General features: G+C 43.5%; 1 protein-coding gene across 8 annotated transcripts in view; it reads left to right on the top strand.

Annotated features, from left to right (window-relative positions):
• Positions 1-21,593, top strand: part of FRYL (FRY like transcription coactivator) — a 768,252-nt gene that overhangs the window by 182,868 nt on the left and 563,791 nt on the right. For all 8 annotated transcript variants that reach the window (XM_033945802.1, XM_033945793.1, XM_033945809.1 and 5 more), the window contains 3 exons: positions 4,896-4,976; positions 13,042-13,210; positions 13,752-13,844. In XM_033945802.1, coding sequence (XP_033801693.1) covers positions 4,896-4,976; positions 13,042-13,210; positions 13,752-13,844 — 343 coding nt within the window. The remainder of the gene's footprint in view (positions 1-4,895; positions 4,977-13,041; positions 13,211-13,751; positions 13,845-21,593) is intronic.

Genomic DNA, 21,593 nt, shown 5'->3' on the forward strand with positions numbered 1-21,593 from the left:
CCTCCTCTCCTTGTACATCTTTTGGCGCAAGCCCCATATTATTTTCGTTGCCTTCCTCTAGACTACTTCAAGTCTTCTTACATCCTTAGCCAGATATGGCCTACAAAACAGAAACAGTACACAAAGTGGGGCTTCACAAGTGACTTGTACAGGGGCATCAACACTTCCTTTCTTCTGTATACGCTTCAGTCTGTGCAGCCTAGCATCCTTCTGTCTATATCCACCGCTTTGTCATATTGTTTTGTCACCTTCACATCCTCAGACACTTATCACCCAAGGTCCCTCTCCCAGTCTGTGCATATCAGCTTTTCACCTCCTAGCTCCTTTGGATTTCTACTCCCTAAATACATTGCTTTGCACTTCTTTGTATTGAATTTTAATTGCCAAATGTTAAGACAATTCTTCTAACTTTTGCAGATCTATATTTATGTTTTCTGCTCCCTCTGCAAAAAGGCAAACCCTACCTTCTAGCTCTCATAAATATATTGAACAGAACTGGCCCCAGCACTGATCCTTGAGGAACTCCATTGCTCACATTTACTTCCTCCAAGTGAATTCCATTAACCACCACCTTCGGCATCTGCTGTCAACCAATTTCTAATTCATTTCACCACTTTGGGTCCTAACTTGTGTATTCTCCAGCACCTCTCAGCAAAATTTTCTTGAAGCTCAAACAGGACTGTGGAAATATGATCCTCATTCTGCCTGATTGAGCAAGACAGATGTGGTTCTCCCTACTTCTAGAACTTGCCTCAGAAGACCAGTGGGGACTGGAAAGCTTTCATTGAGTGCACTCCGAATGAGGGGTTCCTATTGCATCCTGACTTCCAATCCCTAGTGTTTACTGCTTAGAGGTTGACAGGCTAGAGGTCTCTCACATTATGTTTATCCCCTGGAGAGATTCCACTGGAAGGTTATCTTGTATGGAAGAATGAAACCAAAAAAGCATATTGGTGCTTTGATGGCAGCTCCAATAATTGAAAAGCAAAGCCAGTACTGAACAGACTTCTTTGGTTCGTGCCCTGATTGTGACTGGAGTGGGACTTGGATAACAGCTTCAGTAGCTGGAGAACAAGGTCAGCGCCAGACAGGCAGATTTCTACAGTCTGTGCCCTGAAAATGGCAAGGACAAATCAATATGAAGTATGGATATGTAATATCACATCATACCTTTACTCTCTAAGTTTAGCTTTTTGGATAGACTGGATGGACCATACAGGACTTTTATTGGCCGTTTTCTACTATGTTACTATGAGGGTCATTTTCAAAGCACTTAGACACACAAAAACAATGGGACCTCTATATTATATCTCCCATGAGCTGTCTCTTCTCCAGGCTGAAGAGCCATAACTACTTTAGCCTTTGCTTATAAGGAAGTTGTCTCGTTCCTTTTATCATTTTCATCACCCTTCTTTGTACCTTTTCTAATTCCGCTATGCTTATACTGTGTATTGCTGGCTGCCATTGAAATGTATTGCAGTACATGTCTGTGAGTCACAGAGTTTGCCAATTTTGAGGGGTGCTCAAATTGGGGTTTTGGGTGGTTTCCTTGCATGCCCTGATCCCCCCCCCCCACCTGTAAAATCCTAAAATTGCCATTTTTAGCGTTTTCCTGCATTTTTAACAGGCATTTTTTCGGCAAAATCGGCACCTGCTGCGGCAATCTTGGATTTTTAAAAACCTTTTTCTTTTTCGGACTTAGAAGCTTCATTTTTGCTCCAAACTTCACAGATGGTCACCTCAGGACAGGATGGCATAGATTCATGCCTAAATATGGCGGATGGCTAGCGGATTCGCAGCCATGTATTACGTGCGCTGTGGCTGTGAGGGGCATGAACCGTGCATGACTGCTACACTACACTATCCTCCTCCTCCAGTTCCACCAGAGATGCAATTCCAGCGTCCGGGATGCCAAATTTGGGCGAGGAGGGCGCTTTTATGAAACACAAGCACTGTTCCGGGGAAAAGTCTCATAAGTCTTCAAAACATTCCAAATCTGAGTCCCGCAGATCGGCCCTGGCCATCAGGGACTATTTTCCCCTGGACTTTGTGGATATGATGTATCAGGCTTTCATGAGAAAGCGGGCTATGCCTATGTCTCCCCCTCAGACTCTAGTGCAGCAGCCTTTGGATTCCAGCATGTCAGTCTGCTCCCTTGTTGGTCTGCCTGAAAGACAGCTGCAACTTCTTGCTATTGCCTCAGTGCCTGCATCAATTTCTATGCTGTTGCTGTCGCATGGCTCTTTTGTGGGCTCCGCTGATGTGGCTAGCCTGAGGGATCTCGGGGATTCCTGCCTTGTTCGCCGTTCTGCCTCTCACTGCCATAGCTGTCCAGCGAGCGAAGCATCGGGATTAAAAGCAGGTATGCTTCTCATTCTACTGCTTGATCGCTGACTTCTTTGACATGCTGATTTTTCTTATTCTATTGCCCGGCATATCTAGGATTGGTAGGGGCCGCTCGTAGAGGGGGGGTTGGGGGAGGGATCTGTAGGTGGGGGAGAGGGAAAGGTGAAGGGAGGGCTAGGGGTTTGTAGTCTCCAGGGCCCATCAGAGTCCAGGGCACTGGTGTGCTAGGTTTAGTCTTAGATACTGTATTGTATAACTTTATTCTGGCTTGGGGGGGAGGGGGTCACAGGGTGGGTAGAGGTTGGATATGTGATACTGATGATGTCTGCATTCATGGTTTGTTTTTGTTGTTCTTTGCTCTGTGCTTTTGGGGGGGTCTTGGTTTTTCATTCCTGTTCTGCTGGTATTAAGGAGTATTTCACATGTTAAAGGTGGAGCGTACGATATTCTGCTAGGGGGAGCTTGATTTTGTTAATATGGAAAACTTTAATCTGGATTTCCCTGCTTACTGCTTATTTGATTTGTAATCTCTTGGTATATTTGTTCATCTTCTACAGTATGCTGTTTTGCTGTTTTATTATCATCAATAAAAATTGTTTAAACCTAAAAACAGGTATTGGGGGGGACCTTGCCAGGATTTTAAAAAGGTTCTGGGGAGGAGGGGGGTGCCCTGCCTGCCTGCCTGCCCTGTGCCATGTCCCAGCCTACCACTAGACCACCAGAGGGGGCACAGAGTACAGAACCTGGCAGGGAGGGGGGAAAGGGTGCAAAGCTTGGCAAGGAGTGTGTGGTTAGGTGCAGAGCCTGGCAGGAGAATTTGGTTCAGAATGTTTTTTTTCTTGTTTTCCTCCTCTAAATCTAGGGTGCGTTTTATGGTCAGGTGTGTCTTATGGAGCGAAAAATACGGTATCTTTTCTACACCTGAAATCTCAATAGACATTCAGTCCCAGGTTTCAGCCTGCTTTTCTGACATATACCTGGATGTCTTGCCACCATTAAAATTAAACTTGGCCAAGACTGAGCTTATTATCTTTCCACTTAAACTCGCCTCTCCTCTTCCCCCATTCTGTTTCTGTGATCAGCACCCTCATTCTCCCTGTCTGGTCGGTTTGCAACCGTGGGGTAATCTTTGACTCATTTCTCTCCTTCTCTTCACATATCCAACAGACTGCCAAAACCTATCATTTCTTTCTCTACAATATTTCTAAAATCAGACCCTTCCTTTCTGAGCTATCATTTCTTTCTCTACAATTCTAAAATCAGAGCCTTCCTTTCTGAGCGTATTGCTAGGACTCTCATCCATACCCTTATCACCTCTTGCGTAGGCTACTGCAACCTGCTTCTCACAGGCCTTCCACTAAACCAACTCCTCTTCAATGTGCTCAGAACTCAGATGCATGCCTCATATTCCACCAGTGCCACTATGCCCACATTACCTCTCTCCTCAAGTCACTTCATTGGCTGGCTATCCATCTCCACATACAGTTCAAACTCCTCTTACTGACCTACAAGTATATTCGCTATGCAGATCCTCAGTATCTCTTCTCTTTCCACTCTCGTCTTTCCTGCCCCTTCCCCCCCCCCCCGCCCCCCTCTCCTGTATGGCCAACTTTAGACTCGGTCCCTTCTACTTTGCTGTACCATATGCCTGGAACAAACTGCCTTACTCGGTATGTCAAGCTCTGTCTCTGGCATTATTCAAATGTAGACTACTTCTTTGAAGCCTACTTTGAAACTGCTTTCAATTCCAAACTCTAACCCATCCGCTAAACACCAATATCTGTGTTATCATTCCCTTTGTAATTCCCCCACTTGAGCACTGTGTATTGATTCTTGTCCACGGTGTATGATTCTTGTCCAGTTTATCTCTCTCAATTAGATTGTAAGCTGTTTTGAGAAGGGACTGTCTATTCTAGTAGCGCTATAGAAATGATTATTATTATTTGAAATTGTAGTAGAATGTGAAGTCACTCTCCTTAGTAGGTATTCTCTGAGTACAGATGGATGAATATTCTTACTACCCAACCAACTCCCCTTGCAGTTGCATTTTATCAACTATTTATTATACTAACCTGATAACAGGACTCTGTCATTGATGTCACCCATTAGTGAAAATATTCATCCTGCTGTTTTCAGAGAATACCTGCTATAGGTGAGTAGATTTGCTTTATTTAACCCTAGCTAATATTGCTGCTACTTTAACTAAAACTATATTTTTCTGTGAGAAGTAATGCTTTCTAATTGCAGTAGGAAGCGGTGGGTTTTGTTTGCCTTATTCTGAAATACTGTGATTAGATGTGTTTACTATATAAAGAAAAAAAACCTACTTATGTTATTTATAATACAATGTAAACATTTAATCAGAAAGGACTCACAAAATAGCAATAAAATTGCAGGGCAATTTGGGTGATTTCTGTACTAAAGTAAGTTGTGTAATTTCTACAGTCAAAGCAAGCAAACCAAACATGAGTGGTAAAAGTAAATAAAAAACATTTTCTCTTGTACAGCATGCACATACCTATGTTTGTCCTTTTGCATTTGTTCTCCAGGTATTCGGGAACTAACACTGGGAACGTGCACATTATTGCCGATTTATATGCAGAAGTTATAGGGGTTCTTGCACAATCAAAGTAAGCTCATGAAATATTTTATTTTTAATTTTTATATAAGCTCATGATTTTAAACCTTTTATAAATCAAATAGTATTTCTCATTAAGCCCATAGAGATTTAAAAGGCTTCGGGGTTGTTGCCATGTGGCAGCCGCTAGCCCAGCTTTGTAGAAGAGGGGGTTAGTCTTTCTTCCATTGACACACCTGTCAAATCGTGTTCATGTATGCGACATACTGACCTATGTGACATATTGACCATTAGAATGTGACTGAATGTAAAAGGAGGCCAAATATCATTTTACTGTAGTTAAGTTATGTGAGAGAACTACAAACTATTCCTAACACATAAAACAAAATAAATTAATTGAAATCAGCTATTAAATGTTTTTAAATTATTTCATACAAAAGTTTTAGTTTTCATCAGTGAGAAATCTGGCACTTAAGTGCTGCACACAGTTTTTCAATGCTCGGTTGAGTGACAGGCAAATTCACACTCAATTTTCTATCAGTATCCATAATTTAAAAAAACCTTTTCACCTTAGTTTGTAATACAAAATCATGCTAATTAGTTGCTTAGAACCCCATGTAGCAAACCTTCCATACCATAACAACTTTGACTCTCAAAATGGAAATTGCAAGAACTGTACCTTTGATAAAGCAGCACTGCAGATACAGAACAACAATATACTTCTATTGGAAAGCTGAACAAGTTGGATTACTATAGATCCCCATACAGAAACTATGTGACAGCAGACTTCCTCACATTGGTCACACGCATACAGACCAAGCATCAGTAAATAGTTTAGAATAAGAATAGCCTTACTGGGTGAGACCAATGGTCCATCAAGCCCAGTAGCCCGTTCTCATGGTGACCAATCCAGGCCAAAACCCAAGGAGTAGCAATATTCCATGCTACCACTCCAGAATTTATTAAGATTTGTTATATTGCTAGGTCTGAGCAGTGGTCACAGCAATTAACAATTGACAAGAAATGCCAATTGGGTGGGATTTGATGGTGTGGGGGTGCTGATCATTGTTTGGAGAAGGCATTGGCAGGGAGAAGGAGCCATGGAGGGTTCTAGATTGAAAGTTGTAACCTATAATGTGAGAGGGCTTAATTCTCCAATGAATATGAACATGATGATTAAAGAAGAGACTGAAGGGAAATCTTTGTTTTGTACAGGAAACACATTTATTGTGAGTTCATGAGAAACTATAAAGCTTTGGGCCTCTAACGTGAAAGGAAGAGGGGTGGAGTGGGCATCCTGTTTGGTAAAGACATGCAAATGGAGGTTAAAAGGGTGCATAATCCACAAGTGCCGCTGAGAGGGCGCACAGTAACAACAGCGAGCCCAAATTCAGAGGCAAAGGACCAGGGTTCCAAAACACACAAAGTGAAACCAGGATTTGGAGCCAAGAGATAAAAATATATGATACTTTTTTGAAAATTATAACAAAGTAAACACTGGAACCTTGACCCTACATGGGCCATGTTTTGGCAAAAATTGCCTTCCTCAGGGGTCCTGTGTCCGTTTTGAAGTAGCAGCAGGTTCCTTTGAGAAATGAGGTAAATTTTCAAATGTGAAGCCAGGGTTGAATTCTCCTAGAAGCAACGACTGGCAATTCTAAATGGCAATTCTCTCTTTCTGGCACCTGCAAACCCTTCCCCCCCACCAATAATTGTGGCAGGAGGGATGCCCAGTTCCTCCTGCTGACTGCCCCAAATGTTTGACTCCATCCCCCAAAGATTTGCCCCATCCCACCAAGAACCCCTCCTAACCTCATCCGGACCCCCCACCTTAGACACCTGGGCCAACCAAAATACTAGGCCCATCTCCCAGTGCATTCTGGGAGGCACTGGGAGTGGCCTAAGATTTCAATTGGCCAGATCCCCTAGGCCAGTGGTTCCCAACCCTGTCCTGGAGGACCACCAGGCCAATCGGGTTTTCAGGCTAGCCCTAATGAATATGCATGAGAGAGATTTGCATATAATGGAAGTGAGAGGCATGCAAATCTGCTCCATGCATATTCATTAGGGCTAACCTGAAAACCCGATTGGCCTGGTGGTCCTCTAGGACAGGGTTGGGAACCACTGCCCTAGGCCCCCAGGAGCTGTAGGAAGCTTCAGTTGAAAAAAGCTTTAAATCCTCCCTCTGCTACCATACCCTAGAGCATGCTTCTTGAACCTCAGTTTTGTAGGAGCTTATCTTTTCTGCTCGTGTTTCATTTCTGAATTTTTTTTTTTTTTTTTCCAGTTTCAAAATTTTATTGAGAAAAAGCAAACCCATACAAAGCAACAAAAAAACTAACATGAAAACTAGGCAATCCCAAAAAGCACCAATCCTGCCCGCCCACCCACCCCTGCCCCGAACCCACCCCAGCCCACCCCTACAGTTTTGCAGCAAAACACACAAAGATGTTATTCTGAGTGACAAAAGACAAATTACCCCTTGCCGTATAAATATCCCAGATCTTACTATAAGCCGGCAGGGCCATATGTCTGATGGCAGTCAATCTGGACATTAACTGGAGATAGTCCAATTTAGCGTAGAACAACGAGAGTCCGGGGCAGTTGGGTTGCTTCCAATTCGCAGCCACCCCCAAATGTCATCTGTAAAAACAAAAGCCACTAAACGCTGCTCAGCCCTGGTATAACCCAGGACTGGAACCATTTCTGAATTTTAAGTCTGTTAATTTGGTTAGTTTCTTGCGGATTTTGTCGTCATGCTGTAGAAGTTCCCTTCGGGGACATCCTTGTGGTGGGAGATTGCGGACTCTTGGGAGAAAGTCTGCTTCTGGGGGGGTTCCCTGCTCCTGAACAGCCTGCACATCAAATCGGGGCTCTGGGATCGGGAGCTAGCTCACTCCAGGTTTGTCTGCTACTGGGTGAAGTGCAGGCTGCCCGTTTCCATGGAGGCGCAACAGGGATCGGGGCCAGACTGCGTATCTTCCCCAAGTACTCCAGAAGTGGCAGAGGTCACTGGTGCAACAGTGAGTAACAGCTTGCTTGCCTGGTTTAATGATTTTTTGGGGGGGGTCTTCAAAAGGGGTTTTTGGAAGGTTTCCCTGCTTGCCCTACCCCCACCCACCTTGTAAAATTGCTGTTTTCCAGGGGTTCCTGGGTTTTTTCTGGGCTGTTTTTAGGGCAAAATCGGCACCTTTGGTGGCCATCTTGGATTTTTTCCAAATTTTTTAAAAGTTTAATTTTTCCACTTAGGAGCTTTGTTTTTGCTCTAAACTTCTGAGATGGCTCCTCAGGACATGATGACATGGATTCATGCCTCGTTTGAGCAGGTTGCAGTCGGTGCCTTCCACCACAGAAGAGACCCTTCTTGGGTCTTCTGCCTCAATTGACGCGAAATTGCATCGGGGGACCCTCAGAAGAGCGCTGGCGGCGTTTTGGTGAAACACAAGCATGGTTCCAGTGAAAAGTCTAATAAATCTTCCAAGCACTCTAAGTCTGAGCCCACAGGGCAGCTCTTGCTGTGGGAGATCTTCCCCCTGCCCCTCCTGGAATTTGTAAATATACTTTACCAGGCATACTTGCCTGTGGTACCCATCCGGAATCTAGTCCTCCCATGGGGATCTTACCCTCCGCTGGACACAAGTCATTGTTTTTGCTTCCAGACGGAAACACCGGAGCGCAAGTGGATGATGCCTGCAATTGCGTCCGCAACTCTTTCCATACCCCTGCTCTCCCAGGGCGCTTGGGTGAGTCCACTGATGTAACTAATCTAGCGGATTTGTGTGTGTCCCAGGAACAGGTGGACGATCCTTCAGGTTCTTCAAGCCTGGTCGTCTTGACGATATTTCAGAATCCCTGCAGGGTTTAAAGCTGCAACTGGATCAGCCAGTCCAAGCAGAATGTTTCTTGTTGAGCGATCTGAGACTGCTTACTGCCTCCTTTCCTGGTAACCCGGACCTGGTCTGTATTCTATCAGAGGTGTGGGATACCCAGGAAGGTCACTTGAATTGTGCACAGGCCATGGCAAGACTTTATCCCCTGGCGGCGGAGTTTACCAAGCTCTTTGCCTCACCAAAGGTGGATTCAGCTGTTGCTCAGGTCACCAAGTGTACCTCTCTTCCCTCTGATGAAGGGAAGGTTCTAAAAGATGTTCAGGATAGGCGGATGGATTTTATTCTCAAATGCCTTTTTGATTCTGCGGCAGTCAGTGTTAAAGTAGCAGCTGTCACATCTTTTGTTGCCTGGGCGTGCCATTCCATGCATCGCCACGATCTTGATATCGTGGTTCTTTGTGACCTGGATTTTCTCATCTCTCGAGTGGATTATCTGGTGGATGCATTATACGCCAAATTGGGCACTTCTTCAGCCAGGGGCCTACCACTTCAGATTTTGGACTTTGGTGACTTTCTCCACAGACACGAGTCTCTATGGCTGGGGAGCAGTCTGTATGTCTGCCCCGGTTCGGGTTGGTGGTCACCCTCAGGGAGCATGTGGTCGAGCAATTGCCTGGAACTGAGGGTGATCCGCTTGGCCTTGTTATATTTCCAGAAGTGTCTCCATCAGCGAGCTGTCCAGGTGTTCTCAGACACTTCCACAGCGGTGGCCTACGTCAACTGGCAAAGGGACACGAGGAGTCCTCCACTGAGTATGAAGGCTCGATTACTCTCTTCCTGGGTGGAAAGACACGTGATAGAGCTGTCTGCGGCTCACATGGTGGGAGTAGACAATGTCGACAGACTCTGGATCCCAGAGAATGGACTCTCTCCTGGAGATTGTTCAAGTGCATAGTACGTCGTTGGGGTTGACCCACGTTCGACCTCATGGCAACCACCAAGAACAAGAAAGTGGACAGGTTTTGTAGCCATTGGCGAGAGGCTGGCAGTGCAGGTCTGGACGCCCTGGGGCAGCCCTGGCCTCAGGAAGGTCTCATCTATGTCTTTCCCCCCATGGCCCATGATAGGACGTGTTTTGCATCGCATAGCAGAACAAGGGAGTCCAGTATTCTTGTTGGCCCCTGATTGGCCGAGAAGACCATGGTATGCCGATCTGGTTCGGCTATGGCAAGGCCAGGGACTTTGGCTTCCCTCTCACCCTTGTCTTCTCACTCAGGGACCAATTGCTCTGCATGATCTGGACTGCTTTGGTCTTAAGGCATTGCTCAAGGTCTCCCTGTTTCCAAGATTCTAGTATACAGGTAGCGTTTAGCAGGACAAGAAATTTAAAAGAAGTACTAAATCTAAAACCTGATAGAAACAAACCTCGAGGGGAATATAATGGACATCTTACCTGTGGGAAGTGCCAAATCTGCCCTATGACCATTACTGGTCAAACTTTCATCAACCCTATTAATCAAAGGACTTATCTTCAACAACAAACAAACTGTAAAAGCGATTTTGTGGTCTATTTAATTATATATCCGTGTGGAAAAATGTATGTAGGCAAAACCACTAGACAGTTTAGGGTTTGCATGGCTGAATATAAGTCATGCCTACATCTACAACGAAAAGAGGCTCCATTAGTAGCCCACTGCCTACAATATAATCACACTTTCAATCAATTCAGATGTCAGATCATAGATAGGGTACAAGAATCAGTAAGAGGAGGAGATAGAGGTAAGAAATTACTGCAATCAGAGCAGCGGTGGATTTACCGCCTTCAGAGTTTATATCCAAAGGGACTTAATACCATGATCAACTGGCAAACGTTCTTTTAATTTTCAATAGTAGGATTATGTAGCAGAATAGCATCTCTAAAGATAGGATTTCTGGTAGAACATTCAATAAATATAAAAGTAATGAATAAGAAATATTAAATTAAAATATTTATATAAATAACCGAATCCCCTTAGTATTATTAATCATTAGTAGCATTAATCATTAGTGATGATAACATTGAGAATTTCTTGCCTCCAATTCAAAAATTTTGATGATTTTATTACATCATTGTTTTCCACATTACTCTCTACATGTGATACATTGGACATCCCGAACCCTTGAGGAAGGAGTGTTTCTCCAAAACACGGACCGTGTTGGGTCCGTACTCCAATGAGAGCCATTTTTTAAGGCTTACAATTTTGTATGCTTTTTAATAAAGATTCCTGTACCTTGTACATTCCATTCTGCAGTCTTTTACTTGTTTTTGGTGTTCACCTTTTACTGCAGATCTGTTGGATTTTTCTTTGTTTTAATTTTTTTAAATTAAACAGTACATTTAAATTCAGTGAATGATTTGGGTATGTCATCTTTTATGTACTGAATTATAGTTTTCGCTAATTAATTTTAGGGCTCCTTTTACGAAGGTGCGCTAGTGTTTTTAGCGCACACACACGATTAGCGCGCGCTATAGTGTGCGCTAGCCGAAAAACTACTGCCTGCTTAAAAGGAGGTGGTAGCGTTAGCCGCGCGGCATTTTAGTGCGTGCTAAAACCGCTAGCGCACCTTTGTAAAAGGAGCCCTTAATGTCTTTAGTAGTGCTGCCCAATTCACGATTTGAATTGGTTCACCGATTCAAATCAGGTGAATCGATTTGAATCGGTTTGTTGTTGCTAAAAAGCGGACTCACCGATTCAGCTGCAAGACGATTTTCATGCCGCTGGCCGCCAGACTCTACCCATCTAATGTAACTTCCGGTTTTGTGAAACCGGAAGTTACATCGGAAGAAACGAAAGTAGTGGGAGAATCAATCGGCGAGCGAGCGGACCTCATGCAGCAGACCTCGGCAGCAGCAAATACTATTTTGACTGGCTTTCCCTGCATTTCTCCTCTCTGCCCCGCGATTTAATATCCAGTCCAGTAAGTAAATGAATCGGAATGGGGGCTGGTGAGTATTAGGGGCTGGGGATGGAAGCTGAAATCGGCAGAGGGGCTGGGGATGGAAGCTCAGAATCGGCAGGAAGGCTGGGGATGGAAGCTGAAATCGGCAGGGGGCCTGGGGATGGAAGCTGAAATCGGCAGGTGGGCTGGTGAGTCTTGGGGCCTGGGGATGGAAACTGAAATCGGCAGGGTGGCTGGTGAGTCTTGGGGGCTGGGGAATGGAAGCTGAAATCGGCAGGGGGGCTGGGGATGGAAACTGAGAATCGGAATGGGGCTGGTGAGTCTTGGGGGCTGGAGATGGAAGCTGAGAATCATTTCTGTAGGCTATCAGAAATTTGCTTAATTATCTACTCACACAGAAAAGCAGTAAAAGTCAATAGGTTCTCTGAGTGGGAACAACCTGTTTGATCTTGCACTCGTGTGATTGACCAATTGTATATCGCTGTTTAATTTATCACATTGATTAATTTGAGCACATGTGAGGTGTCCTATGATGGTGTGCACTGCAGGCAGAGGGTGATTAACCTGTGCCTTATTATGTAAAGCGCTGGAGAATGCTCTCCCCTCGCTTACCTCTCACGCTGAGGACACCCTGCTTCAGTATAATCATTTATATGATTTATCTTATAAACATTATTATGTGGTCTTTTCCTCAAGTGCTGAGACATCAGGTTGTTCCCACTCTGAGAACCTATTGACTTTTACAGTGAATCAAATCGAACCGAAAAATCGATTCAACAGGGTGAATCGAATCAAATCGAAATATTTTTCTCTGAATCGGGCAGCACTAGTCTTTAGATAAGCCACCCTATTTAAGCAAGCCGCACCCAATACACAGGTTTGTAAAACCCATGTATAAGCCACGGCCTATGTATGGGGAAATACAGTATTTCAGAAAACGGTGCTGTCCCTGTCTGTTGCTCAGTATTTTCTAATTTAATACTGCTGTAGTACTAAATAAATTTGATTTGTAGCCAGCTCATTTGTGTACAGCTGGACAATGACATCAGTCTTTCCTTCCTTTTCTTCTATAACAATGCAACAATAATGCAAGATATATACTTATATTTACTTGATGTATCATCTATATCCGAAGGGCAATATGGATATCAACTCTTGATATCGGGATTATGTCAATAAGTGCTACTAAGGATTTTCTTTACCTAATTAAGGAGCTTTAGTCCTGATTGCTAGCTTCTTAAACCATTATTCTTTACCATTAATTTGAATGTGCTTCCAGTTTTCTGAAAACTTATTAAACTTGTAGTCAAATACCTGAATTAAAAGACATCTATATGTAAAATGTAGGTTTCAAGCTGTTAGAAAGAAGTTTGTGACCGAATTAAAAGAGCTGCGACAAAAAGAACAAAGTCCTCATGTAGTACAGAGCATTATCAGTTTGATTATGGGAATGAAGTTCTTCCGTGTGAAAATGTATCCTGTTGAAGATTTTGAAGCATCATTTCAATTTATGCAGGTACAAATGTAGCACTATTTATGTAAAAACATTAAAAGAATGCTTTTGAAACATGTGTTCACCTTTATAGGTTTTGAACATATGAAGGCTTAGGGTGTGTGGTACTGAGCATTTGACACATGGTACAGTTGAAATATCACAGAGATGCAATGTAATTAGACGATTTGGAACTGGACATCACTTTCAGTATAACTCATTTGATTTTAAACTTCTTATTGTGCCCCAAAGAGACCTTAAAGTAAACCAAGTATCACTTATCTTCTACCATTGGTATAAATACCATATAAAAACAGTGATATCCTGGGGAAGATTTCAAACCTACAAATTTCATTTTCATTTATAAACTGTTCATTGTAAAATTACTATGCAACCTACAACTTAGGGCAATCTGTGAGGCATAGGCCAAGTGCTAAAAACTTCAAAGCATTAGATGCTAATATTTTATCTACCTCTCTTTGCAAAATGTGACACAAACCTTATGGCTGTAATAGAGAGAATGAAGTCTAACCCAATCGTCATTTCATGTTGCTTATTTTTAAAGGAATGTGCACAGTACTTTTTGGAGGTAAAAGATAAAGATATAAAACATGCACTTGCTGGTCTGTTTGTTGAAATTCTGATCCCCGTGGCTGCTGTAAGTATATTAATCATGTCTGAAAACATAAGTAATTCTTGAGTTGAAGTTGTTTTTACAGTTTATGCTGCATCCCACTTTCAGCCTTAGTATATCAGTAATAAATGTGATGAATGTGGAACTGAATAATTTAGTGGGTTTGTCACATGAATATAATAAAAGGGATCAGGTTTAAGCAAACATTTGCAAAGTGGGTAGGCAAAAAAAAAAAAGAGAGAGAAGCAGAAATTGAAATCAAAAGAAAATTTTCTTATATACATAACTATACATAAATTCTCTGTGGCAAAGTCATCTATGGTTCAGTGAACTTAGTCTAGTTGATAAGCCTTTCTGGCTTCTTTACTAAAGAAAGAATAATTCCATTTTAATGTATTCTGCTTCATATTTCCCAGGTATATTTCCCCTACAGAAAACAGATACATGATAGTGATATCTGTGATATCCCTGTCTTCATTTTTAATGCAGTGATAATATTTTGTAACTTGTAGAGGTCTCTATATCCCAGTTTATATATGGCTAAAATTTTGAATGTGTGTAGTAATTGGTGTTGGTCTTGTAAATAGAATATTAGTACCCTTTATCATATATTATACTGTTGGGGATGTTGTCTCCAAATGGGTTAGTTTTGTGGATATTCTGGATTAGGATTTTAGTCTCTCAAATTTGTTGATAATGTTCACTTTAGTATTTGCATTGTGCCAAAAAGAGCTTCCTTCTGGACTTCCTAAGATAGAAGAAACTATCCAGGTATGTTGGAACGTTCTAAAAAGAACCAAGCCTGCAGTTTCTAGTACAATGGGAACTATTTCTGCCACATTTTCTTGGTCTTGAATGTGCTCTGCATTGAATCCAAGAAGAACTCACATATTAAATAGTTTAATTAGGGCAGATAGAACACCATACTAGATATGAATACATGGCTTAGAAGCACTACTGTAAGTTTTAATATGAGTAAAGTTTGTATTGAAAATTTGTATATACAGCTTGTTCGAGGACAGTCAGGCATAATATTCTCACATATAGGTGATGTTATCCATGGAATCTTGTATGAACACCACCAAGTACACTGTTACTTAAAATTTTATAAGGGAGTTCCCGTAATGTGCACATTCTAGTGCCTTCCCACTTGATGTCGATTTGTGGGACCTGCCATTCTTAGTTTTCTGCGGAGCTGAGATTATGTAAGAACCTAAGAATTGCCGCTGCTGGGTCAGACCAGTGGTCCATCTTGCCCAGCAGTCCGCTCCCGCGGCAGCCCTTAGATCAAAGACCAGTGCCCTAACTGAGTATAGCCTTACCTGCGTACATTCTGGTTTAGCAGGAACTTGCCCAACTTTGTCTTGAATCTCTGGAGGGTGTTTTCCTCTATAATAGCCTCCGGAAGAGCGTTCCAGTTTTCTACCACTCTAGCCGGAGTTGCCTATGTTCCAGTCTATCCCCAGATAATTGGAGTCGCCCATGATAACTGCGTTTCTTCCCTTGCAGTTCCATTTAATCTCGACCATCATTTCTGCATCAGTGTCTTCGGACTGCCCTGGGGGTCTGTAGTAGATGCTGATCTTCGTTTCCATTCCATTTGTTCCTGGAATTTTGGCCCATAGAGACTACCTTATTTTCCTTTTCCGGCGTGTTCTCTCCGGTAGACTCAATTCTCTCTTTGACGTATAGGGCAATACCCCCACCTTTTTGACTCACTCTGTCTCTGCGGTATAGCTTGTATCTCGGTAGCACAGTGTCCCAGACGTTTTCCTCATTCCACCATGTTTCTGTGATGCCGATGATGTCAAGGTTATCTTTTTGTTCAATAGCTTCCAATTCCCCTCTCTTTTTTCTTAGGCTCCTTGCGTTTGTGTACATACAGTACACTTGAGTTTGTGGCCTTTTACTTTCTTGCATTTCCTCCTCACTTGTGTCCCTTTCGATCCTTCAGGATTTCTGCCTTGCCTATGATCCGGTGAGTCTTCCCTGCAATCTTCCTGCATAGTATCCTCTGGGTATACAGTTTCCCGAACCATTGACTCTTGTCGACTGTCAGCTTTCCCCTTCTTCCTAGTTTAAAAACTTGTTAATTTCTCGCTTGATGTTGTTTGCAAGTAGCCTTGTTCCGTCTTCGCTGAGGTGGAGTCCATCCTTCCTGTATAGCTTGCTCTTTCCCCAGAACATCGTCCAGTTGCGCACAAAGTGGATTCCTTCTTTGTCACACCAGTGCCTCATCCACGCGTTGACTGCTTGCAGCTCCATCTGCCTCTTCTCATCGGCCCTGGGTACCGGCAGAATCTCTGAGAATGCTACCCTCAGCGTTCTGGTGTTCAACTTCCCTCCTAGCATCTGGAACTGGTTCTTCAGTACTTTCCTGCTGTAGTTCCTGTGGCTCACGTTGTTTGTCCCCACATGGATCACCACCGCCGTATCTTCCTCTTCCATGCTGTCGATGATCCTGTCAATGCGGCTCACTATATCTTCTATCTTGGCTCCTGGTAGGCAGGTCACCAGCCGATCCTGTCTTCCTCCCGCTATGTGGCTGTCGACTTGTCTGATGATGGAGTCCCCCACGACGATTGCTTTCTCTCTATCTTCTCTTGTCTCTCCAGCTGCAGGTTTCAATCATGTCCACTCTGTCTCCTCTTTTCAAAGGAGAAGAGGCCCAGTTTCTCTAATCTCTCACTGTATGACAACTCCTCCAACCCCTTAACCATTTTGGTCGCTCTTCTCTGGACTCTTTTGAGTAGTACTGTGCCCTTCTTCAAATACGGCGACCAGTGCTGGACACACAATTCCAGGTGGGGGTGTATCATGGCCCGGTAAAGCGGTATGATAACCTTCTCTGATCTGTTTATAATCCCTGGTGTATGTCCATCTCTACATCTGTAGGTCCATGTCCTCTGTGCACTTCCATCTTCCCTCATCCTGGCGTTGGCTTGCACCACACTCGTCTTCCTGTGGGTTCCCTCTGTTGTTTCCAGGTCTCACTGCTGTGTCACTTATTTCTTCCTCCTGGTTGTCCTCACTCACTGTATGTGTAACTTGGCAGTTCCACTGTTGTTGGTGATTTTCCACAGCCTTCCTGTATGCCTCCTCGATGAACTTCTCTAACTCCCGGACTTCTTCCTCAGTAGTTTCCTCTGTCTTGAAGTTTTCTGCCTCTTTGTCCTCCTCCTTCACTGTTCGAAGTGCTTCTAGTTCCAGTATTCTGCCTTCCAGGAGTCTAACTTGTTTCTTCAGGCCCTCCAGTTCCTCGCATTGAGTGCATACATAAGACCACCTCCCAGATGGGAGGTATTCATACATATGGCAAATGGTACAGAAAACTGGGTAGCTCAACATCCTGCTTCTGTGTGCTGCTTCCATTGCTGTCCACTTGCCGGTCTGCTGTCTAAAGTGGCTTCCCCATGTTTCCTTATGTAGCGTCCTTGGTGTTACTGTGAGGTCCCTCACCTGCTACCCTTGATTGCTTGTTGCTTGTGTGTCCTCTGTGTCTGCTTTGGTTCCCCTCTGCTACTACTGTGTTTGTTTATCTACTGCTTGTCTGTCCTGTTGCCCTTGTGATTCTTGCCTATGTAGGTGTCCTTTTCTAGTGTTTCTTTTTTGCAGTGACTCGTCCCTTCTTAAGGTCCTTCGCAAAAGCGCTCTTTTAAGGAGAAGCTCCGGATCGGTGCTTTGCTGATGTCGGAGGGGTGGGCGGAGCTACCTCTAGCCGCTGCCCCTCACTCTTGCCTGCCTTCTCTTGTTCTTTCCCCTCTTACTCCTCTCTCATTCTTCTCCCGATTCTGCTCATTCTCCTGCCTCCCGATTTTCTCTTGCCTGCCCTGCCTCTGTTCTCTTCAGCTTGTCAAACTTTTCAGTTTTTTGGTGCCTGCCCATCTTTATTTTTGCTTCTTTAGGCATACTTTTTATTTTTAGCGTTTTCCTATACTCATACCAACTTTAGCTTAATTTTGTCAACTTTTGTTTTTGGCCTTCGGGCCACTTCGAGCATTTTTTTTCTTCCCAGGAATATCAATTATTTTCGGTTACTTTTTCATTCAAGCTTCCCAGGCCATTGAACCCTTAGACTTTGCGTTGGTCGTTTTCCCCTCCATGTCAAAATTGGAACTGAGCGGCTTTAAGAAATGATGTTGATGTAATCAGACCATTTCAGGTTCTGATCCACATAATTAGTGTGTTTATTGCCTGGGCCCTTAACATTGCGACATTACCTGTGTCCTCTGTCTCCTTATGCAAAAGAGGTCACTTAAAGCAGTGTTTCTCAATTCAGTCCTGGAGAACCCCCTTGCCAGTCAGGTTTTTAGGATAGCCACAATTAATATGCATAAACTTGATTTGCATGTGCTGCCTCCATTATATGCAAATTTCTTTCATGCATATTTATTGTGGCTATCCTGAAAACCTGGCAAGGGGATAATCCAGGACAGAGTTGAGAAACACTGACTTAAAGCCCACAAACTACAATTTGAAAAACGTTTTGGTACTACGTTGACATCGAACATAGCTGAGGATTCAGAACCCAGTCCTCAGCCTCCAATGACCCCGGCATCGACATTGGCGCTGTCTGTATTAACACTGCATTATGGGCATTCAGCGTCGAGCTCCTTGCAGTGCTGGAACTCTGTTTCATCTTCATCGATGCCTTGGTCATCAAAGGATGTAGCACTTAAGAAAGATAAGCACAAACATTCTTCTTCTTCTAGGCATACCACTGCGTCCTCGTAAGCATCAACTTCGATGCATAGTAAGTGTAGATGCCCAGATGATCATTATCCATCCGCAGAGGTGCCTTCACATTGAGGTATCCCATGTTGCACCAACCAGTACAGCAGACTGTTTCCATAGCACTGTCTCTTTTGGTACAGGCACCAATTCTCCAAGAGGAGATCCAGGCTGTGCTTATCTAAGAGTTTCCCGGGCTAATGCATACAGTCTTCACAGGCTTTAAAGGCTTCCATGCATGCTTCAGCCCAAACCAAGGATACATTGAAGTGTCGATTGAGGATAGTGTCACACACTCCTGCTCATTGTTGAGTATTGGAGTCAGCATGAGCCCATTTGATGCGTGCATCATCATTAATGGAAGAATTATTTCCTGCATTGCCTAGACATGTCTCTATACTTGGTTGACACTCTCCTCGACCCATTCTCCCAGATTCACCTAGGACATGTCCATCCACTCATATAAGGAGTTACCAGAATATACAGCAGAAGTGTCCTACAGTATATCTTATGATTTTTCACCTCCTCCTCAACAATGTACCTTTCCACCTGAGAGCCTTTCTTTTACTGGTTTCATAAGACTGATGAGGCAGGCATTGTCCATCAAAATTGAAACAGAGGAGGTAACTCATTTGGAACTTTTTGAACTCCTCGACTTTGAAGCGCACCCTGTGAGTGCATTAAGGTACCTTTACACAAAGTCATGAAGGACACTTTATTTAAAATCTGGGAAATTCCCTTATCAGTCCTGGAAGCTCCTAGAAAAGTATACACAATGTACAGAATATAAACATGCCTGAATGTGACAGAATTGAACTCGAACACAATTCACTAGTCGTTGAATCTGCCTTCAAGTGTTCATGCAGCTCATGATCTTTCTCTTCTGCTCCTCGAGGCATAGAAGCCAGGATATTGGACTCGTCTGGCAAGCACATTTTCCAGTCATCTATGCTCCTTAATAGAATTATGGACTATCACTTTTATATGTCCATTTATTTTACATCTTTGCTAAAATAATGATCAGATTTTGAAGAGTTCCTTCCTCAAGATAATTTAAAGAAAATTTCAACAATTATCTAAAAACTCATCCACTACTAGAAAGTTCATGGTTAGAGCAACTTTCAATGCTTTCGATTTTTCTTCCAGAACATTTGCAGTTGCCATTGTAATATGCAGATTAGCTTGACTATGAGTCTCGGACCTGGAAATGTCAGTTCAAGAATGCCTTTTCAATGTACCTTGCAAAGGGGATGACTTGTTTGGAGAAAAAAATTGAGGAAGCTGCAGCTAAAAAAAACAACACAGAGATGCTGTCACCATTTTATCAAAATCTCAGACCTATCACTTTTCATCATCATTCAGAAGATATTCTACCTCTTCTAGATGTCCATATTTTTGCAACACTAAACATTGCTACAATCAATCTTCTTCTGTAGGCCTGCTGCACAACAACCTCACTCAAGGCAACAGAGGTCACAGATCACAAGGCCACAGAAATCACAACCAGTTTAAACAGCAGTTGTACTTTTAAGTCCTTTCTAGAGATCAATGCTAATACATCTCTAATCCATCTTCATAATCTTCCCATAGGAGACAAATTAATCAGTTTTCACCAGCAATGGATTCTAATCCACCCACCAAAAGAATCCTAATTTACTGTATTTTTCACTCCAAAAGACACACTTGTCCCCCCCCCCAAAAAAATGGGTGGAAAAAAGGGTACATCCTATGGAGCAAATCCCCTCCCCCCAGTTACCTTATTTAGACCGCCGCCGCTGCTGCTGGTCGCTCACTGCTGTTGAAAGTAGAGGAAGGGAAAGACCAGGCGGGTGCAGTGATTGCATGCCACCAGCCCAGAAGCCTTACACCAGATGTCAGACCTCTCTGACATCAGAATTGACATCGGGGATAAGGCTTCTAGGTTGGCGGTGTGCAATCGCTGTACCTGCCTGGCCCTTCCCAGCAATTCCTTCCATTTTGGTGCTGTACTGTTGAGCCAGGAATCCCCCCCGCCCCTGCTATTTTGTTGATGTGTCCTCACAGCGGCAGCAGCGGGAGGTAATTAAATCGGGCGGGTGGGTAGGCTTGGGGGGGAGCGGAAGATGACAGAGGCTGGAAGGCAGTGAGGGGAACATAGGAGGGAGGGAGGAAGGGAGAGTTGGGCCTGAGAAGGAAAGAAAGAAAGAAATCACCAGACAACGGCGGAGAGGAAGAGGACAAAGGCTGGAAGGCATTGAGGAGAGACATAGGAAGGAGGGAGAGACATAGGAAGGAGGGAGGGAGGAAGGGACAATTGTTGGGCCTGAGGAAAGAAAGAAATCACCAGACAATAAAGGTAGGAAAAATGATTTTATTTTCAATTTAGTGATCAAAATGTGTCAGTTTTGAGAATTTATATCTGCTGTCTATATTTTGCACTATATTTGTCTATTTTTCTATAGTTGTTACTGAGGTGACATTGCATATTTTAAAAAGTCATCTGCCTTGACATCTGTGCCCTGGCCCTGCCCAACCTATGGCCTGTCCCTGCCCGCCCTGTCCCGGCCTACCAGTAGACCACCAGAGGGGGGACAGGGTGCAGAGCTTGACAAGGAGTATGGTGTTGAGTGCAAAGCCTGGCAGGGAGAATTTGGTTCAGAATGTTTTTTTCTTGTTTTCCTCCTCTAAATCTAGGGTGCTTCTTATGGTCGGGTGCGTCTTATGGAGCAAAAACTACATTAATCTAAATCTTGGATTTATATACCGTGTCATCTCACCAAAAAGGAGCTCGACTCGGTTCACATAAAAAATCAATAATCGAAGTGAAAGTTAGATTAGAGAGAAAATAACTTATTAATGAAGACCCTCAACCAACACCCTAGAGAGAAAATAACTAATTTTCCTCCAAAAGACTCTCCATCTCCAGGGACTCTCAGCCCTTCTCCAGCTAAATGCAATAGAACCTGTATCTTTGCAGGAGAGGAGCCAAAGGTTCTACTCAAAAGTATTTCCTGATATCAGAAAAGACCGGAGGCCTTCACCAATTCTAGACCTCCGAGGCCT

Source organism: Geotrypetes seraphini, chromosome 1 (assembly GCF_902459505.1).
Source record: "Geotrypetes seraphini chromosome 1, aGeoSer1.1, whole genome shotgun sequence".
Taxonomy (NCBI): Eukaryota; Metazoa; Chordata; class Amphibia; order Gymnophiona; family Dermophiidae; genus Geotrypetes; species Geotrypetes seraphini.